The sequence below is a fragment of the Tauraco erythrolophus genome, chromosome 3 (genome assembly GCF_009769465.1).
Source record: "Tauraco erythrolophus isolate bTauEry1 chromosome 3, bTauEry1.pri, whole genome shotgun sequence".
Classification (NCBI taxonomy): domain Eukaryota; kingdom Metazoa; phylum Chordata; class Aves; order Musophagiformes; family Musophagidae; genus Tauraco; species Tauraco erythrolophus.
Window position 1 is genome coordinate 24,632,980 of NC_141467.1, and position 13,743 is coordinate 24,646,722.

Genomic DNA, 13,743 nt, shown 5'->3' on the forward strand with positions numbered 1-13,743 from the left:
TGGAAATAACTGTCTACAACTTCATTTTTGAAGTTGCACTCACATTCCAGTCACACATACAACACACACATTTTTCTTCAGGCTAGAGCCAGCAATATCTGTAATTTTAGCAATAGCAGCTGGAAGAATGAAATCTCTTTATTGATTAATCACACTGGCTGAATGATATATGGTTTCCTGAAATGTATTTTATTCTCCAGAACTTTTCTTTATGTTTTCTTGCCAGAGAACATAAAGGGTTTTTTTCATTAAATGGAAACAGAAAAATAGCTTTTTAAAGAAATGTAGAAAATCAGTCCAATTAGTTCCTCCTTGCTAAAATACATTAGCAAAGTTAGATGATATTGATGAAAAATCTTGTAAACAAAGGAAATTTAGAATTATTGTAAGGAATTTTGGTACAGAAGATACATAAGTCTGCTCAAAAGTGTACAGGTATTTGGAAAGCAATAAAGCAGTACTCAGCAATAAATGCTGTTCTCAGCAAGGACATTAAGTAATCTCAGCAGTTCTGTACTGTAATTTTTTCAATGATTAATTTAAAAAAATGAAGAAAGTTCAAATTTATTTATTGGAAGCATTGATGTTAAAGTAGAAAAGTCTGAGGCATCTCCATCACTTAACACCGTCATTGGTGTATTTAGATATTGGGATTCAACAGAGATTTTCTGTGTGAAACTTAAGTTTATCTTCAGAATTAACATAATGCAAGTTGTTTGTTTGTGCAGAGGAAACCATCAATTTATGTTGCCTAGCACTAGAAAAACATGAAAGCATCTTTTTTTATGACGTTATTTTGCATCTGTTACTGAGCTATGTTTTTTAAAGTTCTGAAATTGAATATGGGATCTGCTAGAGCTTGTTGGAGCCAATGGAGTTCAAGAGCCAGGGGAGTGTTCCTTCCTGGTCCACTGAAGACCAATTGGATGGAACTAAAGACCCTGGGGATCCTTCTGTCCCACTCCCATCGATGGGAGTCTGTATGTACCGTGTCCCAGGTACAAACAGTAGTGAGGCTGAGCACATATTCCCAGTAGGGAACATAGGCACACACTGTGCACACAGGAGAACCACGCAGATACACAGAGAGAGGTGCTTTTACCAGCACCCACATGAGCAGCAGTCACGTAGATAAGAACACCACTGATGGTTTAGTTCCTCCTTTCTGTCTGATCAGGACTGAAGTTTCCTAGTGGAATATACAGATATGCTGACTCTCGTCATCCACAGGCACACTCGTGTTTGTGGGTCAGTCAATATGGACTTTAAGTCGGCACAATATCCATGCCCAGCCTCTGCCCACTTTCTGCAGTGACTGGCTCAAACCTTGGCTGTCTCCAAATGTATCTCTGACCTATCAGCCAGTCCAGCTTGAAGTTTCCTAATGGTTACGCACACACTCCCTCACACACCCTATGGGTGTCTCCAGAGACTGATCTGAGACACTTCAGTTGCTGGCACCCGGGCCCTCAGTTGCCTTAGACATGCAATGTCTCTCTCCAGTGGCTGACACCCGTCCTGTGCTACTTGCCATCTAGTCCAGCATGAGATGTGCTAGCATTTGCACACATGCAGGCTTACAATAAGGACTGCACTTAGACACAAGATGGTTAGAGATAGGATTTAATAAGAATATGCAATAGGCTCATTTAGACAAGCACTTACATACAGCCGTTTCCTTTCCTCCCCTCTCTTCTCCATTTACCTACGCGTGTTCCTCCCTGATCTACGTTTGTCTTGTCCCTTAAACATCCTGTAAGTTTTCTGCATCCCCACAATGCCCTTTAAACATACCGTAATATTTTACACAATCAGAAGTTTCTCTCTGCTCCATTTCAAAATTATCTGCCCCACCCAGCATGCTATCCTTTTAGGCAGTAATCGCCCTTACTCTGCAGGACATCTAGAAAGAGAATTTTTTTAGTTGAGGCTTCTTGGTAGGTTTCCCATCAGAAACTGTGGCTGAAACATTCTCCCTCAATGGTCTTAGGAGCAGCAGATTCAGTGGCTTCTGTTCTTCACTGGTTAGGTTACTTAGGTTCCACCATCCTTCATTGGCCTGTTGATCATCGTCAGGTCTTTGTGTTTAATTTGATTATCCTTTAGTTAGATAACCTAAACCCCATAAAATTCATAATAAAATAAATCTGGTTTAGGCCAGGTACTTTATTTTCATCATTAGCTTCTTTTCTTGGAATTTCTTATCCTAAAGACTTTCCTTGAACAGCATAGCTCCCTGTAACGTAATTGAGAAAGCCGAATATGATGTACTGCTTCATCTGTATAATTTCTTTTCCACTTTATATTCCTTGTACTTTCTCAGTGCTTTGTCTCTAATCCAACTTAAACTATCCCAGCTACTTCTAAAATTCCAAGAAAATCACAGAACAATGAGATGAAGTTGTGGTAAAGCTTCAGGTCTGCTATAACAAAGGCAAAGAGTAATTTAAGGCATGATTTCATGACTGTTTTAATTTGCCATAAATCCGTGCTCCCTGCCTCAAGAGGTTTTAGGCAGACTAGACAAATAACTGAATGATTCATTCCCTTCATCCAGTTGAACACTCTCCTTCTGTTGCAACAGCAGCAATCCAGGCTTTGTGCTTTTTTATTTTATTAAAGTGGGAAGTATGACAAAACTTTTCTAAAATCTACCTGTGGATTCAAATTATCTTGAAATTTGTGATGTAATTAAGGGTGGAGAATAGGATTTGGAAGTTCAAAAAGACATTTGAGCAGGATTTTCTTGCTCAAAACTGGAGATCTCTTGAATTTATGTGATTTTTTTTTTTTTTTTTAATATGGGGAGGTATATAAAGGTGCCTATTTTTCCCCTGTTGTTTGTCCATCCTTGAGACAGAGATTCTGATGATTGTTTTGGCCTTCCTGAAACTGACTTCATTCACTCAGAATCCGTTCAGTCCAATATGCAAAACTCCTTGTCATAAAAGGAAACAATATGTAAAAAAAGTTCTAGATATACAGTGGACTTGTCCAAATAGTGTGTAATTAGGAGGGAAATAGTTATGTATAGAATGAAAAAGACCTTCATGTAAACTACGTGATGCATGTTGGTTAATAGCATAATTTAGTGTGATGTGCTGTAGCTATTGAACCTGCACTAACAGATAAATGCTTTAATTTAAGGCTTATATTTGGTAGTTTTTAGTGCTTGAGTTCTCATTTCAGAGACTTCCTGTGCTTGTATCTCTGCTGATTGCTGTAGCTGGGGTGAAAAAAATATGTAAAATGATCTCTGATAAGATTAAGTAAATAGAGAAAAAGAGTTAATAAAAAGTGAATACTTTTGTGGGGTTGTCATGCTCCTTAACTTTTCATTGCCTTTTTTACAGAAATTTCAGTATAGTCGAATTTGACATTTGGAAAGGGCACAAGATGCTTCTAGGCAACCTTATCTCCTCATTGCTAAAATTTAGGGATAATTATTATCTATTGGATGTGCCACAAATTGTTGTTTATTCTGTGTGAGCATCTTGTGCCTCTAGGCACTATGCATGTATGAATGGAGGCTACTGCAATGTGTTCTTGAAAGCAGGTTAAATGAGTCAGAGTTTTTTATTGTTAATTTTGGCCATTATGTAAGAAAAATTTTCTATTCACTAAATACTCTTTCTGTCAAATTGGAAGTCTGTTGCATGAAATGCTTATTTGTTTTCTAGATAGTTTTAGCAAAGATTTATTTGCTTTGCTGAGTTAGCTTTCACTTAAAATGAATTATCAAACAAGTCTCCAAACAAATCAAAGAAAAACTCAGAAATCCCGCTATTTTGTAGACTACCAGGGATCTGTCTATGTATACAGCTTTTATCCTGCATGAGGAGACCTCTGTCTCTCTGTGGAAGACTGTGCAGAGTCATTATTTACATTTTGATGTTTCCAGAGGCTGCTAAGTGTTGCTCTTTCAATTAAAGGCAGGGAAGGTCAGTTTGTTCGCTTGTTTTTACTGATATTAGAGATAATGACACTGCTATCAACTCTGTATTTGCTATTATTAGTAATACATATTGAATGTTTAATAAGATACTTGCAAATTATACGTATTTAACAGAACTGATATTATGGCAGATATTTTAACTAAATTTGCATTTAGTTCCATGTATAATCGTGATCTGTAACTCTTATGAGCATATAGTAGTTGAATACTTCTGTACAATGTTTCAAGATTAATGCTGCCCTCAATCTTGAGCCTTCTTAATTCTATCCTTGTTTATAGTAATTAAATATACTAAAGCTATTTTTGTTTTTTCTTTTTTGAACTCTTTGCACTTAGCGATGTAGCAAGAAAGCATCGGCTTCATTGTTGTGGATCCTGAAATCGTCTGGAATAATTGCAAACCGTCCTTGGCCACGGATCACTCTTACATTGACGACCACTGTTATAATATTAACTATGGCTGTATTCAACATGGTAAGCAAAAAAGGAGTAATTTTTATTGATGTTTTGTTCTTTTTAAGATCTTTTTTTTCGTTCAGTATTTGTTTAGATATTGAATTCATGACTCATGGCTATGCAAGGAACCTACATGATAATGATTGCCAGAGATAGAAAGGTAAAGCAGAGCAACAGAAAACACACTGTATAATGGGGACCTCTGCAAACAGGATGCTCAGCAAAAGCTTGGATCTTGGTTAAGTTTATTAAAGAAAAATGTAATTTACGAGGAACAGAGGATATTTAAATCCCAGTTTGAACTGTTCAAATCTCTTACTCATCTATGCATTGCTTAGAAAAACAGAGTATGGCTCGAAGAATGAAATATCTCCTCACAGGATGTGTGGAAGACTTTGTGCAAAACAAACTAAGCTTTACTCAGATTTTTGATTCTCCTCTGCTGGTCACAAAATGATCATAATCTATACATTATTGAATTTCATGTGCTTGTCTTTGTTTTTTTGAAAAAGGGAGAAAATTCAAAGTTACATCAAAATTTCAAAAGTACTGAACTACAAGTTTGTCAGGGCTTACCTCTACTTTCAGGCATTTCAACCTGTGCTTTTGTTTTCTCTCCTGATAGGGTAAATCCATGTAATTCAATTTATTTATGTTTTTTGTAACTATAGCAAATACAATGCAGATCTGTCATTATTCTACATAAAGCCTGAATCGTAATGTTATTGTTTGTTCTGGAGGATGTGTTGTATAATGAGATGAGAAGTATATGGGATCAAAAAACTTCCTTCTTCTTGCCCTATGGGCTGAGCTTGATTCATTTATTCATAAACCTGTGAAAGTGTTTCAGCTCAGTTGTGTATCTGCAAAATGGGAACTGTAATATTTATTTAGGTAATGTTTTCATTACAACATCAATGCATAGATATTAGTCACATTTCAAGTGAGTGAGATTTGCACTTCCGTGCTTTTGAAATTGCAACTTTAGCACTTCCTTGAGTTCCTGGTACTTTTGTTACTTGAAGTTCATAAAAGACTTAAACATTGATAATTTCTACACTGTTTTATTTTGTTTTCCCACATTTCAGGGGATCCTTAATTAATCATCTGTTACAGTAAGTTCTAAGCTTGTCATAATGATGTGATGATGTAATATTGGCTTTTAAATGTGAACACTTGAAATTTCTGGTAGAATCTTCTCTCCATTTTTTCTGTTGAATGATCCTAGTCTTGTTTTTATTAGTTTTCTTTTCAGAAAAGCATATATTTTCCTTTCTTTCTCCTTTTTTTTTTTTTTGGAGAGAAGATGATAGAAACAATTCCATCCAAGAATTTAAAATTCAGCTAATTGAATTTGGTGTTTAAGGCTGGTAGAGAAACAACTCAAAGAAGCAGGGACTGGAAAATGAGAAAATAAGCTCACTTTTTTAGCATTGAAGGCATTTAGCAGTGGGAGCAAATCATTCTGAAAAGCTGTTGATTCTCCATCACTTCTTGTCCTCAGCTGAAGACTATATGCCTTTATGAACAACACCCTTTAGCCAAGCAAAAGTTATTTGACATACTATGTGAGAAAACTCAGAGACATAGTAGCTTGTAAAACGTAGATCAGATTAGACTTTCTCTTATTTTGAACTCTATAAATGTATAAGAAGAAATGAAATAACCTACTTGGGTTTAAAATATACTTTGAGTTAGAGTTCATGCAACCATGTGGTTATTTATTAAGTTAAAATGTATAAACAAAGATATGGTCAACAACTGTTATTTTCCTTAGACTGAAGTTCTGCTGTTGTGTACAGCTCACTTGAAATTTAGCCTTCAACTAGTAAAAGACATTTTAACAAAAAAGGAGTTGTTCAGTTCATAATTTTTAGAAAAAGTTTTTAATTTTGTTGGTTCGAGTCCATTTTTATGCGGACTGAATGTTACAGTAAAACTTAATAGGCTGTATTTTAAAGTCTTTGTGCCTTATCAGTAATGACTATAGTATTACAAATAATCATGTTCCATGATATTCATGAGGTGATAATTTTAAGTACAATTCCCACCTTGAAACTAAACCTTAATAGTCTGACTAGCAAAAATGACTTTAAATGTGATTGTGAAATTTGCATTTCCTTAATATTAATAGCAAATTGTGGGAGAGACTCTGAAGTATCATTATTATATCTCCAAGCAACATGTACTTAATAGCAGAGTCCATTAACTGCATTTATTTCCATGAACTCTTTCAGTAGAAAAAGGCAAAATGTAGCCATTAAGATTTAATGGCGATAAAAAGCGTCTAACCATCCCACATCTAATAAATCATAATTAAGACCAAAATGTCGAATAAAACTCAGCCTTTATGGTCAAGGGACATTAGAAAAGAGTGGGGGTGCAATTTTATTTCCAATTAGCTGTTTCAGCAGACATCTGAAGCTAATCTTCACATTTGAGAGGTACATAGTCATGATCAGTGGAGGGAAGTTAAAAAACAGCTAATGTGACATAAGTATCAAGCACTTTGTAGCTGAAGAGAGGGGATGACTAATGCTTCCTCCATTGAGCATTAGATCTGGTGCCACACGTAGAGTAGGGCAACAGTCAATGGCTGAGGAAGACAGTTTTTGCGAAGCCGACCTGCATTAAACAGAACATGAGAAAGTATATTGCAGGGAGCAATCCCGGCATCTCAGAGAGACAGTAGGACTGTGTGGCTGCAAAGGGTCGACTCTTGGAAGCTAAACGAATTACTGTATCTGATACATGAAATGATTGTGCCTCACCATCCTCTGGGATTCGTGTGATCTCAGTGAAAGTGACGTGATGAAAGAGCTCTTTGTTTCAATGACTTCTGCATCAAATGCATGAATGGTTCTTGGCACAGCAACAGAATCTCAGGGCTATAATGTCCCAGGAGAGTGCCCTGACTTCCAGCTTTCAGAATCAGGATGTTACTTGCTTTCCTGTCTTTTGTCCAGTGAATTTTGAACAACTGGACTATTTTCTTTGAAATAATATATCTTTAGAAATGTGAACTGAGGTTTGAGTATTTCTGCTCCATTGTTTAATGTATGTCTGTGAGCACGAGCGAGCTGCCTTAAATTATGCAAGAATATTAGCCCCATATTATTCTCCCTCTAGTCATGGCTGATATCCTGTGTTTTAATAATGACAAATAATTAAGCAAACCTACTTCCATTCTCATAGTAGAAAGTTGATTTATTTAATATAGATAGATTTAATTATAGAAAGATATAATATAGAATATATTATATAATAGAATATATTAATATATAGAATATACATATAGAATATATATAGTATATTATATAATATAATATATTTCTAAATATAATATAGAAAGATATAATTATATCTTTCTTAGATATAAGAAAGAAATTCTTTATATTGAGGGTGGTGAGGTAGTGGAACAGGTTGCCCAGAGAAGTTGTGGATGCCCCATCCCTGGAAGTGTTCAAGGCCAGGTTGGATGAGGCTTTGGGCAACCTGGTGTAGTGGACGATTTCCCTGCCCATGGCAGGGGGGTTGGAACTAGATGATCTTTGAGGTCCCTTCCAACCCAAACCATTCTATGATTCTATGATTCTAATATACCTTCCTTTTAGTGTAGCTAACTCTGTTAATACAGTTGCTGACCTTGTTCAGTGCTGTATTTTTAATAGGCAAGCTCTTTGGCAGATATGCTTTAATTATATGTCCCCACAGTGCCTAGCGCATTGAAGACCCTATTTTGGAGGATGCCTAATGCATTTCTTTTAAGAAGAATAAACAGACACTGCCTAGAGCTTGACCTGTCCTAGGAGTTGGAAGGAGACAGGGGAATGCACAGCTACAGTCACATCATTTAAGTGGTATATGCAGGGCCCCATCACAAATCCGTTCCAGATTATAGATAGAATTTAAGAAACTTAATAAAATCACCATCAGTCTAGGTACACTGGACTAGCAGAGATGCACTAGCAGGTGAGATAGCAAGCACTTGGCACGAACTGTCCTGAAATAATGTTTACAGCAGTTCTGGTGTCTTTCAAGTGTGTGGGGGAGAGAATCATGCTGTCACATCATCATCTGCCCCACGTCCGTCAAAGATGAACACGCATAAGTGAGCATCGCTCCATATCTGTCAAATACCATGATGGTATCCAAGTCTGGAGAGGCCCAGCAGACTTCTCATCTCTCTTACCTAATGCTGCTGGGAGCTTTGAACAAGGCAGTTGCTTGCCACTGCATATTGCCTCTGCAGGGACGCTGAGACTTGAATATATGGGGATATGTAGATAGTTACACATTTTCACTTGGCACACAAACTTTTATAAAAAATGAAATTATTGAGCAACTCTAATTTGATAAGTTTTACTATTGACAAGAGACACACCACAGGACACCAAATAACGTAGATGCCTGAGCACTTTGAAGCTAAGAAGTCTTGTACAAACCCAGAGACGAAGTGCTCTAAAAATCATGCAGTGCAGTACTCTCTAGATCTTCATCATCCTTTTCCAACTTGCTAGTGTCTCAGCATCACCTCTTGTTTATTCAAAAATTGCTTAGTAGTCTAAGTAGGTATTCAGCATTCCAGACTCACCTTAAACTTCTGCTTATGAGCTTGTAAAGACAAGGAGTGATACCACAATTTGGGATTCACCACATTATTCTTGAGGCATTCATGTGGGTATCTGGGGATAAATTCCTGACTCAGCTGCCAGACCAGCTGGCATTTTTCAAATGAGGAAGCAGTGATATGCATTTTCAAAAGAAAGTTCTCCTAAACCACATGGATATTTGGAGAGTTGGTAGAAAAATTAAAAGAGTCATGTTTGCCTTAAAGATTAAAAGAGCAATGGTGAACAAAACTGTCATTCCTTCATTTTTTGTGTGTTCAGAAAAATGAAAATCCTCTAGTTCAACCTATGATACCAGACTTTCATGCTTCTGCCATACTTAAAGGTATATTCTTCTCACTCTGTCTTTTGCTGAACAAAAGAGTAGGGCACAAACATGAACAACTTTGTTTACAACAGCACTATAAAAACTGTCTTGAGGAGATTGCGTGGTTTTTCTGGAACGGCAGAAAATTAATTTCAGGTATAGTTGTGTGTTCATATGAGGCAAGGAGGTAGTGGGAAATGAGAGGGATGGTGGCAAAGACAGTTTCTATACTTTTCTTTATAGTCTTTGCATGTCCGTTTCCAGTGTAATTTTGTATAATAAGGAAGAGAAGACAGTGATGGGATCAAATTAAACATAAGCTGTAAATTGAGTTGTGCTGCATTTATTGGTAGCATACCAGACCTTTGCTTTTGCTGTTTATGTATTTCTGTTGATTAAGCACAGCTCTGCTCTGGAAATGCTGATCCTGGAGCACCTGCTTCCTAAAGAGCTTACCTCTGCGCTGCGAGGGTTTCTCACTGGTGTGCAAAAGTACACTTATTAGTGTTCTGAGGGTAGCCTACGCCTTCTTTTTGCATAGAAAATGATAGTAGCATTTGTATTTACAGATGACTGCTGCATGAATTCTTGCTACCGCAGGTTGATGACCACAGTTGAACTCTGTGGCACTTGAATCAATTAATTTTGCCTTTTGCTCTTTGATTCAGTAGTTCAATGGAGGGGTATTTTCCAGCTCTCTCTCTCCTGCCCACCTGTCACAGGGTCAACCCATTCACATAGTAGCTATTTAAATTTTACACATTTTATTGTTTATTCCATAATTGTTTAATTCGGAGTGTATTTGATTAATGCATGTAATATTCAATTCTGCCACCTTTCCTTCTTCTTAGTAGGGTGTTATTTTATGCACATTAACATGGAAATCAGGAAGCCCACTTGCTTAGTAAGGTGAAATACGACTCATTCGAATTGTCCAGGTTTGCAGGCTATTGGACTGTTCTCATGAAGCCTTGGTTCTGGTATCTTGTGGATTGTACAGAAGGGTTGAAGGTACCTTGATGAGAAATTTGTCTTTTTTTAGACTGTTTTAGTAAAATCTAAACTAGTATATTATGTAGTCTTGTGCAGATTCTTTGTTAGAAAACAAGAGAGATGCACTAACGTGCTTATCCCATGTTGTGGGCGGTGGGTCTGTCACCACATGGTTCCTACTGAAAGAAATAGCAGCACAGCAGGTATTTTCATCATGTGAGACAAAAAACTCACAACTGAAGATTGCAGATTATATGAACACAAGAGAAGAAAAAGCTGTTAGAATATATGAAGTTAAAATGAGAATTTAATGGTAGTGTGCTCAGATGTTCCCTGGCAAACATTTGTATTCATAAAAAATATTGCTTTCATTTGAGTCATTTGAGTAGGTGTGACTGCTTAGTAGTACTGAGCTGTCTCTTACGAAAAAATATTATGTCGAAGAACAATATATATCTCGAAAGCGTGATAGCAGATGTAGATAACTGATGAGAGACAAGAAAGACAAGTAGAAACACATCATTCAGAAATAAGTGTTGTTTGGCTCATGGGGGATGACAACATTTCCATATCCTTTCTTTTTTCTTTCTATGCTTATTTATGTATTCATAGATATGCCACATTTAAATATAGCATCCTGTGTATACAGGCAGCTTTCATAGGTCAGAAATACCTCGTACAAACCTCAAAACCAAAATTAAAATGCTTTAATAGAAATTAATTTATATAAATATATATAATATAATTGTGGTTTCAGTTCTTGATGATATATAATCTTTTGCTCTGTGGACGTGCATGGGATGGAATTCTGAAACTAAATACAGTTATTTCATGTTTACAGAAGATGTTAGTGGGATGTGAAGACTTTCTTTGCCTGCCTTTGGCAAACGATCTGCTTAACAGCATATGCTAAGATAAGAATGTCAATATAAATAGTTGGAGATAGGGAGAGGAATTAAATACTTAAAGCTGTCTGGAGGGCATTTGCCCAAAACTGTTCCTGTTAAAGCGGAAGTCCAGCATCAGCTGGATTAAACAGTAACCAAGGCACTTCAAAGGGGATTTGAAGCAAAGAAGGAAATAGTACAGAAAAAAAGTATAAAAGAAGCATGGAAATTTCTAACAGGAAGCAGAGACCTATGAGCGGAAACAACTGACTGCCAAAACCTGGTTTGACACTGCCATCAGTTACCCCTCTGTCAGCACAGCTCTGCAGCCTCCCGTCACACACTGTGAGCTGCCTGCTTTGCGGGTGGTGGGGCAACAGCGCGGGCTGCGATGTGCTGGGACCCACACCTCGGGTTCGTCTGGGCGCAGGAACTCATGGGGCACTTTCTCTCCAGCATATGCATTAATAATACATAGGGAGCTGCACAGGTGCACATAATGCTAGAGCACCCACTTCTCCTTACAGGAGGGGAGCCCGAGTAGGGTAACCCACACTCCCAGAAGAAGGAGTCAGTGCATTATAATATTAAAATATAAGTATGCGGAGACTTGACAGATGGATTATATCACGCTTCCACAAACGTTTTCCATGGGGGTAAAATGGCAGCTTGTTCTTGCTTCTGAAGAGAAATGAGTTTGCTGCTTACTGTGTTTTATCTCCGGGAGCAATCTGCCTTTGGCTGCTTGGGAACGGACAGTGAACGTTAGTTTCCTGTCTAGGCTACAGTCTCATTTGATGATCTTCACAAGTAGTTCCTAGAGTCTTGTTAGTTATTTTTAAACCTTCTTTGAAGTATTTACACTTAGGAGTAATCCGTTTGAAACTTGCTGCCGCTTGAGTTTTAATACACCTAGAACACCACGTTCCAAGATCGGGACTATCAGCTGTTATTTCAGTGGGAATTGTTGTAGTTCAGGCTGTGCGGTGCTTAGTTCTGAACGTGCGCCAGAGATGAAAAGTTATTAGAGGATTTTTGCCTGTAGTATAGATATTTTTTCATGTTTGGTTTTATTTAACATGAAGCTAATTTTTTCTTTTGATGGAATCAGTATATTTGTGAGTGATTTGTCTTTAGGCAGAATAAATACTGAGGAGAAAGACATATTTGTAGCTAGGTATTTGAAGCATAAAAATTAATCTGTCCTGGAGGTGTGAAAGGAAGAGACTTGTATAATTTCAGTAAAAAAAGCAAAGTTTCAATGTTGATTTTTTTTCCTTATCAAAAATTGGAAATTTCACAAAGCTTCTGTGAACTGCTCTGGTTTCTGGTGTAATTCTTAGGAGAACAAAGTGGAGATACAACAAATTACTTGCAGCTCTAAGAAATGTATTTGTATGAGCGGCTTTAATGTTTTATTTCTACTCTGGTAGAGGTTTCTCGGATTATAAGGATGGATTCCTTGGCAGCCTCACCTAAGGTTGAGTCTAGCAAGTCTCATGCAAATAAAAGCCCCTTCAGAATAATTGTTCCGTTTCTCTTTCACTCTTTTTTTGGTGAGATTTATTTACCTCAAGGGTCTTAAGTTGTCGGACTTTTGATCTATACCGTTCTACACCTGTGACAAATAAACTTTTGCCTTGACTTAGGACATACTTAGTAAATAAATACCAGTGTTACTGTCCAACAAATAATTTTTCACTTGTATTTAGCCATGGCAGCGCAGTATTAGTGGAGTGATAAGGAGTCAGAGATTCCATATCATGCAGCGTCATGCCCAGTATAAAAATGAGGGAGAGCTGGAAAGAAGGGCCTTTGCTCTTCCGGAGCTCTCACTCTTGGACTCTCGGAGTGCTGTCTCCATCTCGCTCTCTACTTCCGGGCCTCTCGCTTGCCCGGGATTGCAGTATCGGGATTTCTCTGTTTCGGGATCGTTAGTTCGGAATGAGACAGACCTTGGCCAAGGGGTGGTGAGCAATTACACCGTACATCACTTGTTTGTATATCTTTATCATGTTACATATGTATATATATATGTTCATATATCTGTAGTATTGGTATTAAATTGTTTTTATCTCAACCCACGGGTCTCTTTCCCTTTTCTCCTTTAATTCCCTTCCTCATCCCCGGGGGGTGGGGGAGGGTGAGCGAGCGGCTGTGTGGAGCTTAGTTGCCGCAGCGGCCTAAACCTCGACAGTCCTTTGTGGCGCCCAGTGTGGGGCTCGAAGGACTGAGATGACGACAGATTTGACCGGAATGTGTTGAAATAAATTTACTGTAATTGTTCGTTGCGTTTTCTTGGATGTCGCTGGCCGGAATGTTGTTTTATGTGCTCGCACACTTGTTGCTGGACTTCTGTAATTTAGCACCTCATCTGCCGTACGTGCTGTTAGGAGGAATTTTTGCACGGTTTACTATCTCTGGGTGTTGGACTGGGTCGAAAGGCATTTTTTCGCTAAGGAGGAGTTTTGCTGTGCTGTGTAAGCTGATAAAATCATGGGTGTTGGGACCAGT

General features: G+C 37.7%; 1 protein-coding gene across 2 annotated transcripts in view; it reads left to right on the forward strand.

The window, feature by feature from the left end:
- The window catches only part of ADCY2 (adenylate cyclase 2), a 268,653-nt gene that overhangs the window by 206,506 nt on the left and 48,404 nt on the right, over nt 1-13,743 (forward strand). For both annotated transcript variants that reach the window (XM_086609061.1, XM_086609062.1), the window contains exon 16: nt 4,292-4,429. In XM_086609061.1, the coding sequence (XP_086465187.1) occupies nt 4,292-4,429 (138 nt within the window). The remainder of the gene's footprint in view (nt 1-4,291; nt 4,430-13,743) is intronic.